This window comes from Primulina tabacum, chromosome 13 (genome assembly GCF_025594145.1).
Source record: "Primulina tabacum isolate GXHZ01 chromosome 13, ASM2559414v2, whole genome shotgun sequence".
In the NCBI taxonomy this organism is placed as follows: Eukaryota; Viridiplantae; Streptophyta; class Magnoliopsida; order Lamiales; family Gesneriaceae; genus Primulina; species Primulina tabacum.
The window spans coordinates 34,233,504-34,252,186 of NC_134562.1; the positions used below are offsets into that span (position 1 = coordinate 34,233,504).

Here is an 18,683-nt window from a genome sequence, read left to right on the forward strand (position 1 = left end):
TTCACGTTCTCGAAATTGAGATGATCAAATTTTTCCTTAAAAGTTGAGAAAAATTAGATTTTTTTAATCAAACGTTTACCATTAGATAAAAAATTATAATTGATGATCAATATATAATTTTATTTTTTTATGTTCGCGACAACGCATATTGCATTTGTTTGAGTTCTTGTGTGTCGGACTGTCAGGCTTGATTATGAGTTTAGGGATGTGTGTGTCTATCTGTTGGTGTTGTCTTATGTGCTTTAGTGAACGATCTTACAATTTCTCTACCGTCGGTCATGTCCCCTAGTAGACACCATATTATCCGTTAATATCTCTTTTACGACCCACATAATCGACCAGATCAAACGGTGCAACGTCATCAGTTTGACGCATGAAAACTTCTCAAATATATCCATGAGTACGTCTATTGTGAGATCATCTTACGAATATATATCCATGAGACACCTGGACTCAAATATTCAATGAAAAATAATATTTTTGGAATGCAAATAATATTTTTCATGAGTTGAGTCGAATTTGTGATAAATATCATAATATCGATCCGTGAGAGTGCCAGAGTTTCTGCATAGACATAAACACAATTATCTAATTTTATCCAAACAAGTTACGAATTTATTCTTAAAATAAGATGTTATAGTTTACAAGATAGTCCAATAATCTAAAATATTTTATAAAATAGTTTAGCTGAAACAATTTTTGAAATAGCTGTGGCACTACTGTCGGGAAAATAAAATCACTGTTTGATCCATTGAAGGTACTATCTTATATTTTACGAACCTTGTTTCGCCCGAAATAAAGTTGGATCTTAAGTATCGGGCCTAAGCCCATGACAAGAGCTTACACTTTAGGCCCGAAATCAAATTTTGACTCACACCACCCTTATCTTCATGACCCAACGGTACAATAACTTCGTTTTTCCTTTTTCTTTCAAATAAATCTTAAAAAATCGAAGAAACAATACATTCCACCACTCACAGATAATTGCGCTTTTAGAAAGCAAGTCTAACAATTGACTATAATCATATAGCTGTAATCTTTACAGAATTTATGAAATCAACTAGGGTCATTTTGCCTTTGCCCACTTATTAAGGGAAAAAGGTAAGCAACAGATAACCATTGTCGGTACCACATTTTATTCTTACAAGGTTTGTTTCTGTCTTCATCATCTCAACGAAGAATTCTTTTTTTGTTTTTTTGTTTTTTATGATTTATGGTGTGTCTCTGAAGCCAATGGTGCTGAAACTTGAGGGTTTGTGCTTCTTAACTTGCTTTAATTACTGGTTTTGTGTGTGTGTGTACGTATGTATTTATGTGGGTTGTGTGTATGTGACCGTTTGTCTGTCCATTGATTAAAAAAGTGGTTTTTTTTATTATTGGAGTTTTTCGTTTTTCGGTTTGGCTTCGTACTTCAGATTCTTCGAGTGTTTATGCGGAAGGTTATACTCAAGAAACAAGAAAGCGAAGGGATTAAAGAAGAAATCTTGAATACTGGGGTGACTCTTTACTGGAGATGGCTTGTTTCGGAGGGAAGATTCGTTCATGGGTTCTTCTCTTTTCGGTTGTTTTTTCCGCGTTGCAATTTGCATTGGGAGTCACCGACCCTCGTGATAGTAAGTTGTTGGTTCAAATTTTCTATATTAATTGGTTTCAATTTGTTTGTGTAAAATGAATCTTTCTTCTGAATTGGAATGTTCTCTCTTTGTTCTTTATTTTTCTCAAGAAAAACAATAATAATTCGATGTTTAATTAATTTAACACTCGGTACTTGTGGAAATTTTCCTCTTATATTTGGAATTATGTGTCGGTTGTGCTGTAAATAGCATATGTTCTTACGGTATTTGTTTTTGTCTTGGAATGCTTCATGTCAGTTTATGCAATAAATAGTTTATATACTTCTCTGGGATCCCCACCACTTACCGGATGGATTTCCACTGGAGGAGATCCATGCGGACAGCCAAACTGGCAAGGCGTGGAGTGCGTGAATGCGAATATAACTTCAATGTAAGATGTGTCCTAATTTTCAATCACGCTGTATGATAATTTAACTTTTATGTGAATAAACTTTCTTGTTCTTGATTGATAGAAAATTATCTGGTGCAAATTTAGGCGGAGGATTGGGCAATGATTTGGGATCGTTTGCCTCAATTATGGTGATGTGAGTTTGTTTCTAATGGCTTTCCTTGTTTCTTGCCTCATTCTTTGATCATGCTATTCGCATGGAATTGCTTTATAAACGAGTCTTCAATTGCGGATTGTTTTTTTGATTAATTTGTAGTGCTTTTACATAATTGAATCAATTTGTACGGAGATTAAAGATGTTGATTTTCCTATAAAGCAGAGATTTAAGCAATAATCACATTGGAGGCAGTATGCCATCGAACTTGCCGGTCACTCTTAAAATCTTGTATGTTTCTGATCTCAAACTGCTTATTACAGTATGTTACAACTTACAACTCTTTCTGTAAATAATGGCTGATAATACCCTTATCCCCCCGCCCACCCCGCATAAAACACCACGAACTCTAGTTCTCTTTCAGAGAATCAGATTACAGGAAATGTTCCAGGTACTTTATCAACGTTGGGGCAGTTGACAGATTTGTAAGTTCTATTCTCTCTCCAGTCCTACTTTCTCTAGTCTTTTCTTTTCACCTGCTCTGTATCTATTTCTAGTTTAACTTAAAAGCCCTTTACTTTCCAGGTCTCTGAACAATAATCAATTAACTGGATCGATTCCTGATGCCTTTGAACAGCTCACGGAATTGATTAACATGTCAGATTTTATGTACTTGGAACAGAAGCTCATGTTAGATACACTTAGATGATCTTTGTTGATTTAAATCGTGCTGATGATGCAGGGATTTGTCAGGGAATAGTTTAGTTGGCCAGCTGCCCTCTTCAATGGGGAATTTGTCATCTCTGACCACCTTGTAAGTGTATAGTCTCTGAGTGTAAAATGTGGTCTTAATATTGTATTTTCCTATGCTAATATTGACTGGACTGTATTGGATTACAAGAGTTTTCTTCATGCCATAATTTCTTGCGGTACACCAATCAGTTATGGGGAAAAATATAAATATCTGACTGTCGATACTTATTTCCACCATATAGTCCTGAGTATCCATGGCTCATGTTATGAACCACTCAAATGCTTTATGTAGCCTGCGTGTTTATATTTGGTGAGTTTCAATGAGAGAGGCCGGTTGTACTGGTAAAATGAATGTTCAGTTGGTAAAAGAAATTTTGCAACTAATATGGATAGTCCACTATAGAAATCTTCTTAGGCCCGAATAAAATTACTGTATCCTAGAAAATTTTTCACAATATTTGCTCATTTGCATTCTTTTTGAAACAGTAAAGATTAACATTTTCTTTTTACCCGTGTCTTCTTGTTGTTTAAGGCATTTGCAGAACAATCAGCTCTCTGGAATGCTGGATGTTCTGCAGGATCTTCCTCTCATAAATTTGTACTGTAGTTCTTCACCATGTGATAGTTTATTATTTTAATAATTCACTTTTCTTTACTGGAGTTGTTACATTCTTCTTTCCCTCCCTTTTCACCCTCCAGAAACATAGAGAACAACCTGTTCTCTGGACCTATTCCACCAAAATTGATTACTATTCCAAATTTCAGGTGAAACTTTAAGTTGATTTCTCTGTCATTTGGCCTTTTTTGCAGTTTAGCTCGAATCTTTACCTTGTGATTTAATAAGACCTCCCTTTCATGGTGCAGAAGCGCAGGTAATCCCTTCAACACTACGATAATACCTTCTCCACCATCTCCATCTCCTTTATTATCCCCTTTGGAGGCACCATCTCCTTGGTCAGCTCCTTCAGTTAATGTAAACGGGCCATCAGCATCTCGATTACCAGAATCTGGTGGGAAAACGAAGCACAACACTGCTAGTAACATCTCATGGATACCTATTGTTGGGTTGTTTGTAGTTGTAGTACTTGCTTTGGGCGTATGTTTCTTGTTGTTCAGATGCTGTAGAAGAAAATTTAGTGAGAACATAGCCAAGAATCAAGAGATGGAGAAGCATGGTGTTATGACCGAGACTCAAAAATCTGATCAATCTTCACAAAAGCCTTTGTATCAAGTAGAGAAAGGTAATCAACCTCCCCCATGCTTTTTCTCTTTTCTACTGTCAGTTTTTTTCCATTTTCCCTCCGATCAATTAAATGTTATCGTCCAAAGCAGTGCCAAAGAACACCTTTCGAGGAAAGGATCACAGTATAGATATGACAAGATTGGATAGTTCTCTATCAACCAGCACCCCTCCATTTCCACTAGTGTCTGCCGAAAAAATTCCCGCTGATCCATTTTTTACTGCTTTAAGCTCAAGGGAAAACGCTTCTAAAAGTTTAGGCTCTACTAATTTCTTCACAGTTGCATCTCTTCAACAATATACGAACAGCTTTTCTCAAGAAAATTTTATCGGCAAAGGCACACTAGGCACAGTTTATAGAGCTCTACTTCCTGATGGAAAGGTACGCATCTTATGATGTATCTTTGGACTTTTTTCTATCTGCTGGATGTAATACTTGTGAATCAAACTCTTGTTTTTTGTGATTGTATTTGTTTGTTTTCTTTGATTCAATGTTGTATGATATGTTGATATTTTAAGAGGCCTGTTTAATTTGCAGACGCGTCATTTTCTACAAAAATGACCATGGGCTGATCACTTATGAAAGTACATCGTCTCTCGTTTGATTGTTGCACGGATATATTATTCTAGATATTTTTTTATTTTTCCACCCTTCGGTATAGAGTCATCTTGGTCAGTTCTGTAACAGTGTACTATGGTAGCTGCCCATCCTAGACAAGTTTTTGTTATGTTATGTGACACAACACTCTTAATGATTCTGTTTCCCTCCATCTTCAATGGATTCCAAGGGAGAAACATGGTCTTTATTTGATGTAATGGTATTGTTTGTGTCCATGTTGCCCTTCTCATGAGGTTGTCAACACATCTCTAGATACTGGCAGTCAAGAAACTGGAGCAGTCGGCTTCAGAGAATTTGAGTGACAGTGAATTCCTTGAGCTCGTGGCAAGTATCTCAAAACTTCAACACCCAAATATAGTTAAACTTGTCGGTTACTGCCTGGAGCACGGACAACGCTTGCTTGTTTACAATTACTGCCATCGTGGGACACTTAATGAGGCATTGCACCTGGATGACGAGATCAAGAGAAAGCTTTCATGGAACACCCGTATGATTCTGGCGCTTCAAGCTGCACAGGCTCTGGAGTACGTTCATTTTGACCAAAACTGAATATGATTTTGACAAGAAAATTAGGTTATTTGATTTCTTCACATAGATAAATTTCCTGGTTCACCTATTCTTAAAATACACATTTCAGTCCTGCTTGCTTTAATTGCTTTAATTCCTTTGGTCTTGCGCTGTTTTTGGAAAAAATCTTCCACTGCGCACTTTTTACCCATTATTATTTGGAGACTTAGTTGTGCTGTTTTATTGAAGATATTTGCATGAGGTGTGTCAGCCACCTGTTGTGCACCGGAATTTAAAGTCTACTAACGTGTTGCTAAATGATGATCTTTCTGTACGAGTTTCTGACTGTGGCTTGGCTCCTTTGTTATCATCTGATCACATGACTCAGGTAATATCTTGCAGGTATTTTCATATTGTTTTAAGTGTTAACCGATGTTAGATGTTAGAACGATAGAGTCATTATTCATGTTCAGATGTTGGCAGCTTCATCTACTCGAATTTTCATGGATGCTAGTGTTTTTTGATCAGTTGCAATGTTACGGTTACGGTGCTCCAGAACTCGAGACAGGAAGCTATTCTCAGCAGAGTGATGTTTACAGCTTTGGAGTTGTGATGTTAGAACTTCTTACGGGTCGAAAATCTTATGACAGGTTATCAAATCTTTATACCCCGTAGCTAGGATCTAGATACTATGAATATTGCTACGTTTAATTCTACATACCTTAAACGAGGAAAGGCTTATAAATTAACTTCTTCCCAACACAGGTTCCGTCCTCGAGGATCACAATATCTGGCTAGATGGGCATTGCCACACCTTTACGATATAGATGCATTGTCAAGAATTGTCGAGCCTACTCTAAAGGGTGCTTATCCATCTAAATCTCTCTCTCGACTTGCTGATATAATCACGTTATGTATTCAGGTATATCTCTCGTTTCCTTTCCTTGTATTCCATGGATCGGTTTTGAGTGATAGTACTTGATGATGGACTCAAGAACTTGTTTCATTTAATTTTTGTTTGGATCTGATGTCTAAATTTAGCAACCTTTTACAATCACAGATACTAGCAAACCCAGGATTGTGCCGATTGACGTTTGAATTATGGTAATGGTCGCGTATTTACATGTTTTCTTTCTTTTACGCAGCCCGAGCCAGAATTCAGGCCGCCGATGTCTGAGATTGTCCAAAAGCTATCGCATTTGATATCGAGTGATCACTGAGTGATGTGCCCATGACGAGATGGCAAGAATCTGGATCTCAACTGTGTTGGCTCTTGCATTCTTTTTGTCGTGTTTTCATGTAAATCGTAGCCCCTTGACCTTTTGCTTTTCTGGGTGCATGTACATTTTCTTTGGTTTGCTTCAAATGGATGGTGATTTTGTATCATATGTTCTGTAAAATAGCATTGCATTTTTATTTTTATTTTTTGGTGTGAGAGAAATTAGGCACTGTATTTTCCCATCTCATCTGTCTTCAGCAATTATTACATTATTTATTGAACTTCTTTCTCTACATCATGTATATAAACAAACAACTGCTGCTGGCTGGTGAAGAGAACTTAATCTGGCTGGCAAATTCTGCCCTGTGTCTCGGGATTGCGTGGCCCTTTGTGTATTAAAATGGTGTCAAAATCTAATTTTGGTCCTATTATTTACCGTACTTTATAATTTTCTTACAAGGCAATGGTGGGTCCAAAATTTAAATCTCTGGAGAAATTCAAACAACCAAATTGTGGGTCATCTCGAGTTTGGCTTGGCTTATTTCTTTTGCAATCATTGAATTCCACCTGGTTTTAGTTATGTCTTTTATTATTATAATATATATTATTATTAAGCTCGGACATAACAGAGACAAAATTTTGATTTTTATTTCTAATTTGTGATTAACCCTTCTCTCTGTTTCTTCTTTATTTTGTTATTCACAAAATTCCAACTACTTCCTTGGTAGGAAAATTCACAAAATCCCAATATCTAAACTGAGCTGGGCAGCTCTTCGTTGTCTAAAGATTAATGGCTGGGCAAGATGCATCATTAACCTTAAATAATCGACCATAAAGCCATTAGTGTGAACATATCAAATAAATAAATTCACTGCCTATGGATGCAGCTGGATGATAAAATGATCGAGTATATAATATATTTGTTTTTTTTATTTAATTTAATCTCTATTTTCAGAAAATCGATATTTTTTACTGAACATTAAAACTCTTATGAGATCGTCTAAAAAGTTAATTTTGTGTGTGGATTTTTGACGTGACCCGACCTGACCCATGAAAGTAACATTTTTTATGTCAAAAATATTACTTTTCACTGCAAATATAGATCGAATCGACATGTCTCATGTATTTGCATGAATATAAATCCATGAGATCGTTGCTTTTCCTCAACTCCCTTAGCTGCCGTTTTGAAAAGCAATGCTTCATTTTTCAAATCAAGTTCAAGCGGACAATTTGTCAAAAACTGTTTTTATAGTCCCGTTCTTGGTACGAAAGAAAGTAAGAGTGATTGGTGTTAAGAGAGACAACAAGCTTACTTTAATTCGATCTTATATTTTGAAACTGATAATTTTCTACTTTTAATATAGAGTGTAATTGAAGCAGAGATCTGATCCGTTTGGACTTATTCCTGGACAAGTTTAAGTTCCAGACCCTTTTTTTAAAAGCCTTTATAACATTTTAAATGCCTAAGAGACCTACTCTTCACTAAATTATTCGATGGATCACAAATAAAAAAGACGTATGAGGTGAGTACTTAAAAAATTATGTATATTCTTTTAAAAAATATTAATTGTGGGCATATTACAGCGTCTCTTGTGTGTGTTGAATCCGCATGTTAATGCAGACATCTCTATCCGACATACAAATATAATATTCTCGCAATATTCATTTGAAATTTATAATAATTCGTCAAAGACTTCAGACAGATTAAATTAAAATTTAAACATGAATTTAGTACTAAGAGAAATTTTATGTATGTATTTATCAGACTAATTTATTCGTACACATTATCTATTATGAGTAGATCTCTTGTGAGACGATCTCACAGATCTTTATCTGTGAGACGGGTCAACCCTACCGATATTCACAATAAAAAGTAATAATCTTAGCATAAAAAATAATATTTTTTCATGGATGACCCAAATAATAGATCTGTCTCACAAATACGACCCGTGAGACCGCCTCACACAAGTTTTTGTCATCTATTACAGAGTCCACGTCACCATGTCCCCGAAGAAAATATCAATAATTATGAATGGTTAGGGGTTGAGGCCTAATTACTAAACTATTAAAGACCAAGAAAAGTGAAAATTAAACAAATTCTTTCTGAAAAAAAGAAAGAATGGAAAAATAAACAAAAGGTGGACCGACCAAACATATTTTTAAATGGAGTGAATTTTTTTAAAGGTGGACCACCAATCGAAAATTTAAAAAGAAATGTGAACATTTTTAAAAGTGGACAAACAAAAAAAAAAAAAAGAAAGAGAAGAGAATACTTCAAGAAAACTTTGTTTCTGATGTTCACCATCACATTCAAAGTATTAATTTATTGAATAGCTATATCGTATCACAGTTAAACTCACGCTTAAAATAAGAATGGAGTCTATTCAAGATAAATCGAATGAAAATCATTTTCATGTATAATGGTAGAATTTTTTTGAAATTTATATAAAGAAAACTACACGATTATCAACGAATTATTAGAAACATAAAAACTCATATCAAACCGTTTCAGGAGTCAATATTTTTTTAACAATGTCCAAAGCAACAATTAAATATAGATCACGACAGCTAAACCTCTTCTTCAAAGTAAGTGGTTGGAATGTCTTTACAAGTCCTTACAAATGAAGAAGACTCTCGACCTCAGGCAGAATTAAGATCGTACAAAAAAGGAATTATTTCTATTTTTTCCTTATAATTTAGCCCCTTTATGAAAACGCAAAAAAAAAAAAAGGGTTTGTTGTATAAAAGAAATGATTTTTTAAAATCATGTTTTTTTTTACATATAAAAAGACATAAAACCAACGTGTAAACGGGACAAATGTGTCTTATTTTTTTTATTTTTTTAAATGCAGAGTTTCAAAGGGTGTGAAAATACTTCTAATTTTACTCATGGAGTTTTACAAATTTTTTTGATATTTCATCTGGTGATAGATCCAATATGCCTTTTTTTTAATATCCAAGTTATTAATTTATTATGATTTTGTTTTATCAAGGAAAAAATGATATTTCGGGAAAAAGGGACTTAAAATAATTTGAATTATATCTAAATATAGTGACACTAATTCCAAACTCAAACCCACACATATATGCATATAAAGATTCTGTTTATCCAGTCCCATGCTGTCTCCTTGTACGGCAACGTTGTTATTATGAACAGCAGCGAACTAAACTTCCCAAATGTTTATCTGCTAATCTTGTCGGTGAATCTCCCGAGTAAATAAACGGCAGTAAATCTATCCGCGGCTGCGGTTGCGTGTACATTTTCATTTATATATATATATATATATATATATATGTACAGAATTTTTAAATTTACTATTATTTTTTTTTCTGTACGTTAGTTTCTCCCATCCCCTGTTTGAAATCCGCACTGAAATTTTTTTTCCACCATTTTCTTTACCGGGTTTCTTTTGGAGAATCTATTCCCAGCTTTTCTCGCTGGAATTTGAGTCACCGTTGCTTGTATCTACAGATTTATACTCTTTCTTTCTGGGAACTACAGTCGTTTCTTGGCCGGGGCACCGAGGAAGGCCTCGTGTCGGAGCTCTGATTGACGGAAACGAGTTCAAATAATGGCGAAGCGCGGTTATAAATTGCGTATCCTATTGATTTCTGCTGCTGTCTGTTTATGTATCTGCTTATCCATGTGTGTATGTAATTTGAATCTCGGTGAGTTTGAGAGGGCAGCTCAGAAATCTATTTTGGGTTTGTCTTCATTTGCGTGATCTGAGATGCTACAGAATTGGTGTTCTTGAAATCTTACTTTTATTTTCTTTGTGTTCAGGGAAGTGGATGAGGGGGAGTAATCGTTGAAATTGTTGTAAAAAGATTGTGGCATGCCTCTCTTTATCTGTTTCTTGATTGAAGTGGTTGAGTTCGTCGGGTGTAGTTGATTTCGCATAATATTTTTTCTTGCTCTTATTGTATTGGAGTTGAAGCGAGTATAAAAATTTAAGTTTTGATTTCCTATTCAGATGTGTGAAGTATCCTGAGCGGCTACAAGTGTTGAGATTTTCAGTCCTTGAGAAATTTGTCTTTTGTTGGTTGATTTATGTGGATCAGTTTACGACAAATTGATGATATTTCCTTTAACTTACTTCTGAATGCTTCTGTAATTATTTGTCATTGCATTGCTGCAAGTTTAAATGTTAGTTCTTGACCAAACCTTCTGCAGAGGAATTTGTTGCACATGCAGGGAATGTAAATTGTTTGAGGTTTGGGAAAAAGAATTGCCGAGTATTTATTACCGGTGGGGATGATCAGAAAGTGAATCTCTGGTCTGTTGGGAAACCGACATCTTTGATGGTTAGTATAGAATAATATCTAACCTGTGGCTTGCACACATGGCCTCTGGCCCTGAACAGCATGTTTGATGACACGTCGTGCACACACATTAGAACAATTTACCTTAATGTGATGGATTTGATGATTTGTTCTTTTCTCAAATGTTGGGGTCTTATTATTATTTATAATCATATTCAAAGGAATTAATCACCATTGGACCGTACATTAGAACTTCGTCGTTCATGCATGGAACCTATACAAATATCCCAAGCATCTGGTGTTTTCTTTTTTCAACATTTATCACACGATCAGCGCTCTGTTAAACATCAGGCGCTTTATAAGTTTTCTTCAGCTTTTACATTTAAACTGGCTTCAAATTTCCCAAGATCATTTTGCTGATTTGTTTTACATCATGTAATTTGTTGCAATTTGGACCCCAGTGTAATGTGCTGTTTTTTCCCCAACCAGTGAGCTTAAGATAATACCTTTTAGCATAGTACTTGCTGTTATCTTTCTAATGACTTAAAAAATCTGAACAGCATTAAGTTGTTGGTTGTCCGACTTGATATATTTCCTGCTTTTTAATTGCGTTAGTGTGCTATAAGTTTGCTGGGAGATATTGGAATTAAAGCACATGCAATTTAGTTGGACTGACTAATCATTGCTTGTTGCTATATGTATAATAGTGTTATTTCCTGGGATTAGTTTTGATTGCTTCGAACTTTGATACTGCCAGTTATATATGTCTTCTTAATTTCTCGTTCTAGCAATTTTGAAAACTTGCTTCTGTTCGTATACTTTGAATAGTTTTTGTCACCTTATACTGGCAAAGGATGACATACATCTGGTTATTATGCAGAGCCTATGTGGTCACACTAGTCCAGTTGAGTCTGTGGCTTTTGATTCAGCAGAAATTATAGTAGTAGCCGGATCTTCTTCTGGTGCCATAAAGTTGTGGGATTTGGAAGAAACAAAAAGTAGGTTAATTTATTTTCATCGTGATTTATGCTATACTGATATGAATTTCAGTAATGATAATGGATTTAAATTAGTCCAAAATCCGAGCTTGTTATTTATTTTTTCAAACTGCAAGCAAATTGCAATTAATCAAATATTTTTATCATGCTCGGGAGACTTTTCTCTGACCTTGTCAATGTTCTCGAATTTTAGTGGTCCGCACTCTCACTGGACACAGATCCTATTGCACCGCTGTCGAATTTCATCCATTCGGTGAGTTTTTTGCATCTGGTTCTATGGACACCAATCTAAAGATATGGGATATTAGAAAGAAAGGATGCATTCACACACATAAAGGTCATACTCGAGGGATCAGCACAATAAGATTCACGCCTGATGGCCGGTGGGTAGTTTCAGGTGGATTCGATAATGTTGTAAAGGTATTGCTGTGACATTTTTAAAAAGTATTAATTTGTAATTGGCTCTTGTGTATTTTATTTGGCCATGAACTCCATATTTGTTACACAGGTTTGGGACCTGACAGCCGGAAAGCTTTTGAATGATTTCAAGTTTCATGAAGGACATGTTCGGTCCATAGAGTTTCATCCACTTGAGTTCCTTTTAGCGACTGGTGAGTTTGTAAAATGGGTTTACTCGGGTTCTGATTTTCCGTGCTCGTGGTATGCTGATCGGATTGGTTTTTTATTTTTGTTCCAGGTTCAGCTGACAAAACCGTGAAATTTTGGGATTTGGAGACATTTGAGATGATAGGATCTGCCAGACGTGAGGTGTTTAAACTTGCCCATTAAAACTCTATGCCTGAATTTGATATTTCTTCGCAGCTGGGTATTTTACGTTGAAGTGTAGCGTGCTGATTATTCAATGAACTTCGAATATCAAAATATATATTTATGTTTTTCTTTTTAATATTTCCGATATAGTCTCCTATGTCATGATAATTAATGACCAGGCACGCTTCATCTATTCTCTCTCGATAATCTTTGAAGAATGTGATATTTTTTACTATTCTACTATCTTGCTTATTTCAATAATATTAATTTTTTTTTTTTATTTTATGATAGTTTTGGGATCTCCCAGTTCACTCGCTCTTCGGCACTCAAGATCCAACACTTTTACTAGATTTACCAAAAGTATTTGCCATTTGGAAATAAATCTGAACCTAAAATACTTAAATTAGCGGCTTTTGCATGTCTGCCACCCTTTCCATCCCTATTTTTGTATTATGTATGTTATCCTTTTTTGGCTTATTTGGTTAGACTTCTCAAGATGTATGCTTTAATCAATTTGGTTGTCTCACCCTCTAGGCTGCAGGAGTACGAGCACTAACCTTCCATCCTGATGGAAAAAGTCTGTTTTGCGGATTTGATGATAGTTTGAAGGTATGGTTTGGAATTTTGAATTACGTTTATCACTTTAAAAGAGGAACATTTTTTAATGATGTCCATTTAAAACTTCAAATGTAGGTTTACTCATGGGAACCTGTAATATGCCATGATTCTGTTGATATGGGGTGGTCTACAGTTGGTGATCTTTGCATTCATGATGGAAAACTTTTGGGTGGAGCATATTATGAAAACTCAGTCGCAGTTTGGGTGGCAGATATTTCGGTATTGGTCTGTTCTTTTTACTATGTCCGGTCATCAATCACTTCCGTTTGTTTTTCACTTTAAATAATTCCACTTGCATACTTTGTTCCCTTGGTCAAGTATTGTTTATGTGTTAGCTTATAGAGCCATATGGCACAAGGGTGGCACATGAGCAACATAACCAGTCGGAGCAGAAACCTGGAGATCAGGTGAAGAAAGAAGAAAGTCATCTAAAGCCCAAGCCAAATATGCGCTCTACAACATCCGAGAGTGTTGCAAACGAAATCAAAACAATATATGTGGACCGTATGTTTATTGTGCTTTTCTCTACTTTCCTCTCAATGTTACGTAAGTGTGACATTTCTGAACAATTAGAATAATTTTGGACCATTTGAAGTTTCAGGAGTGAATCCCATCATTTCAAAGGCACCTGCTTCCCTTGATGCCACTAAGGGTGTAACCCCGTCGGAACCAAAGGAAACGAGTGCTGTTGGAATTCAAAAGCGGGCTCCTGCTATTAGCTTGCCAGCAAAAAATAATACACCAGCCACTAATAGGTCTCTTGTTATGCCTAGCATTGTACCTCGTGATGCTTCCGATGGGAAAGATTCAGTTGGGTCTAGGAAGGAAAATATTGCTTCTATTAAAGCAAGCAGTGTTGTTTCTGCTAAGCCTCCTCATACGCGGAGGCTATCCAACTGTAGATTTGATGTGGAAAGACTTTCGGTGTCCCTCGACTCCGTTCCGTCCGACAATGTGAAAAATCCGTTTGGCACTAAGAGGGAAACAAATGTCCGCTCTAGACTCGTGACTGATGAAAATGCTAAGGATTCATCCGAGGGGACACAATCAAGTATCAAGACTGTTGTGGAAAAGTTCGACAGAACTTCATCACCAGCAAGTACATTAAGCACGGGTAGTTGTTTAGTTTCTCCCCCTAAAATCTCTATTTGTCATTCAAGAGGAAACACTTGGAAATAGAAAACAACCACCCAGTTGTATGCACTGCAGCACAACTAGAGAGGCTATTGTTTTTAAGATTTGTTGGTGCTTTGGGAATTCTGATTTTATTTAGAAGCTGATTCTGTTTCGAGTTCTCACGTGTTATCAATTTCGCAGCTTGGTTAACAATGAACTAGAATTCTCAAATTAGACTTGCTGCCTTACTACTGTACCCAAGAAAATCTAAATCGTTAAATTTAAAGCTATGTTGTTTTCAAATAGTTGTCGGCTGACAAGCTTAGAACATATATGCAATTTTCCAACGTCGTGGAATTCGTTTTCTAGTGCTGTTTTGGTAACTGTAGTATGGATATGCATTTTTGGTTATGCTGATTGTTTTTTACCCGCGTTATAGAATGTGGTCAAAGCTATGCTTATCTGATCTTCCCAAAATGTTTTATTGTTTCAGTTGTTGTATCAGGTGTTCATACACCGAATAGCAGTAAAGCGGCGAACCCCGTCAAATTTGTTGATGGGGGTCGCTGTTTAATATGATCATTAGTCAGCGTTGACTGATTGACTAAATAAAGTTTTAATTGGTCTTGTGCTTGATTCTGGCAGTGGCAGTTGTACATGGAAGGACGCGTAGTTTGGTAGAGAGGTTTGAAAAAAAGGAAAATTGTGATGATGAAATTTGCGTGCCCAATAAGGCTTCTGGTGTGACCACCGAGGCTGTGGAAACACCTTCCTCTCAGGTAGAAGCATTCTCCTTTCAATCTAATAATTTATCTGTCTTGGTGGGAGCCTAGAAATCTTCAGTCAATTTTGAAGTGAGGTACCAGGTCTTTCTAGATAATTTGAAGCCATAGAATTTTAGCCCATTTGATAGGATGAAATAGCGGTGTTGCTTGTTGACTTCGCTGGGGACTATCTTTGCTACATGGTTTCTTGTCTATTGTAGTTCCCTTGTCCTCATCAAGTATTGGTGTTCTATGTCTGAGACTTCCAGATATTGTTTCATTTCCTAAACCAGCAGTTTTTTTTTGCCAGAAGACGAGTCCTATTGAAATGAGTAATGTGAATCACTAATTATTGGTGCAGTTAAAATTTTTTTTTCCTGTCAATGGTCATGATCTCCTTTAATTTTTCACCTTCCATCTTATTGTTCTGATTTCAAGATTGATGTTGCATTTTCTTGTAAGTTGAATCTTCAATAATTGAGCAAGTTACTTTGTGAGACATACTGGTCTTTTACACTTTATGCTCCACCTTTCTGTCCCTACCTCTACTTGAAATATTAATGGTGTTATTGTACTGTTTTTCAGAATACAGACCTGAAAGTTATTACGAGGGAGGAGCCTTCTGTGAGTGATGTTAGTGTTATAGAAAATCTGATGCAGGATCATGATTCCCTGCTGAGTTCATTTCGATCTCGACTAACTAAGTTACAGGTAAACGAAAGGAGATTGTTTAAAATAAGTGCAATGAATTTTTGTGTCTGTAAGTACTTGACATGTGTTAAAAGTTTCTGCTGGACAATATGAGCTTTAGCAATTTACCAATACCAAAATGTTTTATAGCAGTAAAGATTTACTTTAGGTACGAATTTATCTGGCAATATCTGATGTCCGCTAAATACCGATGTATGTCTAACTAATTTTATCACAAGTTACGGCTGATGCTGATGGTGCATCATAAAGTTTTTGAATTATACAATAGCTCAAACACCATGTTTAGATTGATATACCTACAATTGTCGCTTCTCTGCATCACCTAGTGAATCATAGGAGTTGAACACGTAATTTTAAGTCTGATGGTCAGACTTAACACTTGCCTTACATAAAAAATTATAGTCAATAATAACGATGCAACTTAAAATTTTAATTCTTATTACACTTTGTGGGCCATGCTCAATAGTTGTGCCACATATACTATCACAAAAGGGTAAGATGGAATTGCTGCTTAACAAACAGTTAGTGATTGTTACCTGTTATCAATGCATTGTTGGAAACTTCTTGTTCTTTTTGGTTTGGGTTTTCTGACGTGGAAATTCAATTACATGCAGATGGTACGACATTTTTGGGAGAGGAATGATGTGAAGGGTGCCATAAATGCCGTGACAAAATTTCCAGATCATTCTGTGGGTATTTCTTGCAGTAATGTTTTTTTTTTACCCTATTAACAATTCCATGCATGGTGTTTTCTTAAGGTACTTTGCTGGTGCAGGTACAGGCAGATGTAGTTGGTGTTTTCCTTGAAAGAACGGAGATTATTACATTGGACTTATTTTCTTGCTTGCTTCCAATGCTTTTGGGATTATTGGAAAGCAAAGTAGATAGGTAATTAACTCATCAAACTTTGCATATGAGCAGTTCTAAGGACATGGATCTAGAGTTGTGTGATGAGTCGAACTAGCTTGAGTTGAGCTTGCTTTATCTTTCACCCTATTAGCTACTATTATAGGTTGATCAGAAAGCTTTCATGACTGCTAGTTGGCATTTAATGCCTTCTTCTTTAATTTTTTTATATGTTATGTTCTAGTAATATCAGTAATAATTATTGTTACTTTGAATAAAACAGAAATATGGTATCCATGTTTCACGACTGATGGAGGCTTGTTCATTGTGTCTTTAACCTTTAAGTTGACCTTGTCATTTTTCAAACCCTGGTGAAACAACTCTACTAAGTTGAATAAAAAATGGGAGATTATTTAGATTGCTGTATCTTACTTTCAAAATGCTTCTACTGGCTGCTATTCACGCTAACTGTTGCCACTTTTTGAACAATAACCCACTACTGGCCTTCTAATTTAAATGTCGTAATTATCATGATTGTGGGATGAATTTGTCGCTATTTTACCGCGAACCAGTTTGAATTCAGATCTCTGTTCATCTTATCATCATTGCCGATTATGAAAACTGTTTTTGCCTGGCAATGGAAGATGAAACATCATTTTTCTGTTTGCCTGGTCTCCTTCTATCTGATTTTGAATTCTGCAGTTTTCATCGTAGATTAAACTGATATTCCATGTAGTATGTTCTCACTTTTTCGTATTGTCCGATCGAATTTCATCTGCAGACACTCTAGTGTTTCGTTAGAGATACTTCTAAAGTTAGTAGCGGTCTTTGGTACAATGATTTGTTCAACAGTTTCGGCACCTCCAGCCGTTGGAGTAGATCTTCACACAGAAGAGAGGTAATGTAGCTGATTTCCCTTCTAGCATATCGACGGTGTGGCCAAAAGGATCTTACGGCATGACATTCTTACTTAATGAATTTTCTCTGGCAGACTTCAATGTTGCAAAAGGTGCTTTGCCCATCTGCAAGACATACAGACAATTCTTCCAGAACTTGTGAAGTAAATATCTTTTCTTGAGTTCAAAATAGATCAATAAGTCGTAGTGTATTTTTGGAGCAAACTATTTCTCAAAGTGGCATGCGACAAATTTCTCCATTTCTGGGATAACCTGTCTTAGGTTCTCAGTATTACCATTTACTCCACTCCAGCTATGCAGTATTCAAAATTAACGTTTACCAAACGAAAAGAAACAGGGTATATATGATTAGGATCTCCTACGGGCAGATCCAACTTTCCTTCATCGGGAAAAAATTCAAAATAATGATGGGTTGTTTTTTTAAAGTGGAAGTTAGTGACGGGTTATGTTTCCGGTATTTCTTAAAATGTCTTTGAATTATGTTTTCAAAAGTGAAATTCGGGAAATTAATTTATGCTTGATTATATTTTCAGAATAAGATGCTTTTTTTTCTAGATTTGCTGTTAGATTTCAGAAAACTATCAATCGCCTCCCTTCATATGAAATCTTGGGTCCAGCCATGTTCTACTAGATTTGCTAGAGGAGCCAGTCAAGATCTCATGTTCATAACACTAAATTTGGATTAATATCGTGTCAATTACCTGATATATATTCCTGAACGCTTCTTTATCTGCGCAGGAGGCGAGGTGTCGTCGCAAAATGCGCGCAACAACTAAATATGATTCTCCAACAGTCGGAAATGCACGCAACGACTAAGTCTGCTTCTCCGACAGTCGTAGGCTACATGTGATGAAACAACAAGAATTCTTACCAGAAATCTGTGTCTCTCTGATGGAGAATGCACGCGATTTTGTCCCGATGATATTTGTTTTTCGCTGCCAGTTTAAAGTTTTGAAGAGCCACGCTAAGTGCAATGCTTCTTGCCCAACTGCGCAGCAGCTTTTGATACGGCAGCCATTCGATAATCTTTTGGGCGCCTATTTGGTATAATTCTGTGTATACATGTATGTGTAACATGAAAACATATGGTGTAAATCAAAATTGATTATGTACTCTAAACTAGAACTCAAATTGGTGCTGGAAAGCCAGATTTTGTATTGGAAGAGTTGTCATGTACATTATGATTTTATTATATTTTTATGCTAAAAGAATAGTAGTTTTCCAA

The 18,683-nt window shown here is 35.9% G+C and overlaps 2 protein-coding genes across 12 annotated transcripts; both read left to right on the forward strand.

The window, feature by feature from the left end:
* Positions 1-978: 978 nt before the first annotated feature.
* LOC142522279 (protein STRUBBELIG-RECEPTOR FAMILY 3-like) lies at positions 979-6,813 on the forward strand. 4 transcript variants are annotated; one of them, XM_075625540.1, is made up of 17 exons: positions 979-1,101; positions 1,416-1,613; positions 1,872-2,004; positions 2,087-2,158; positions 2,342-2,407; positions 2,530-2,601; positions 2,702-2,773; positions 2,859-2,930; positions 3,402-3,467; positions 3,569-3,634; positions 3,734-4,110; positions 4,199-4,491; positions 4,981-5,252; positions 5,485-5,623; positions 5,764-5,885; positions 6,001-6,157; positions 6,381-6,813. In XM_075625540.1, the coding sequence occupies exons 2-17, from the start codon at positions 1,514-1,516 to the stop codon at positions 6,453-6,455; spliced, it is 2,154 nt and encodes a 717-aa protein (XP_075481655.1). In that variant the 5' UTR covers positions 979-1,101; positions 1,416-1,513; the 3' UTR covers positions 6,456-6,813. The 4 variants fall into 4 exon arrangements, with proteins under 4 accessions (XP_075481655.1, XP_075481653.1, XP_075481652.1 ...); XM_075625538.1 differs by having other exon boundaries at positions 981-1,252; XM_075625537.1 differs by having other exon boundaries at positions 981-1,148.
* A 2,957-nt stretch (positions 6,814-9,770) lies between these two features.
* On the forward strand, positions 9,771-18,466 carry LOC142521758 (katanin p80 WD40 repeat-containing subunit B1 homolog KTN80.1-like). 8 transcript variants are annotated; one of them, XM_075624943.1, is made up of 17 exons: positions 9,771-10,051; positions 10,629-10,759; positions 11,598-11,715; positions 11,909-12,135; positions 12,224-12,326; positions 12,413-12,483; positions 13,021-13,095; positions 13,180-13,329; positions 13,440-13,608; positions 13,700-14,221; positions 14,866-14,999; positions 15,570-15,695; positions 16,310-16,384; positions 16,471-16,583; positions 17,323-17,439; positions 17,533-17,601; positions 18,197-18,466. In XM_075624943.1, exons 1-17 carry the CDS (start codon positions 10,027-10,029, stop codon positions 18,306-18,308), a joined length of 2,337 nt encoding a protein of 778 aa, XP_075481058.1. In that variant the 5' UTR covers positions 9,771-10,026; the 3' UTR covers positions 18,309-18,466. The 8 variants fall into 8 exon arrangements, with proteins under 8 accessions (XP_075481058.1, XP_075481062.1, XP_075481064.1 ...); XM_075624947.1 differs by having other exon boundaries at positions 17,332-17,439; XM_075624949.1 differs by having other exon boundaries at positions 17,343-17,439.
* The last annotated feature ends 217 nt before the right edge of the window (positions 18,467-18,683 follow it).

Bases quoted from the DNA above. Each gene is read 5' to 3' on its own strand.
- LOC142522279 (XM_075625540.1), top strand. From the start codon at position 1,514: ATGGCTTGTTTCGGAGGGAAGATTCGTTCATGGGTTCTTCTCTTTTCG. The intron at 3,635-3,733 runs GTGAAACTTTAA...TTCATGGTGCAG, and splicing joins ATTACTATTCCAAATTTCAG to AAGCGCAGGTAATCCCTTCA. The intron at 4,111-4,198 runs GTAATCAACCTC...TATCGTCCAAAG, and splicing joins TTTGTATCAAGTAGAGAAAG to CAGTGCCAAAGAACACCTTT.
- LOC142521758 (XM_075624943.1), top strand. From the start codon at position 10,027: ATGGCGAAGCGCGGTTATAAATTGC. The intron at 12,484-13,020 runs GTGTTTAAACTT...CTCACCCTCTAG, and splicing joins TAGGATCTGCCAGACGTGAG to GCTGCAGGAGTACGAGCACT. The intron at 16,385-16,470 runs GTGGGTATTTCT...TTGCTGGTGCAG, and splicing joins CAAAATTTCCAGATCATTCT to GTACAGGCAGATGTAGTTGG.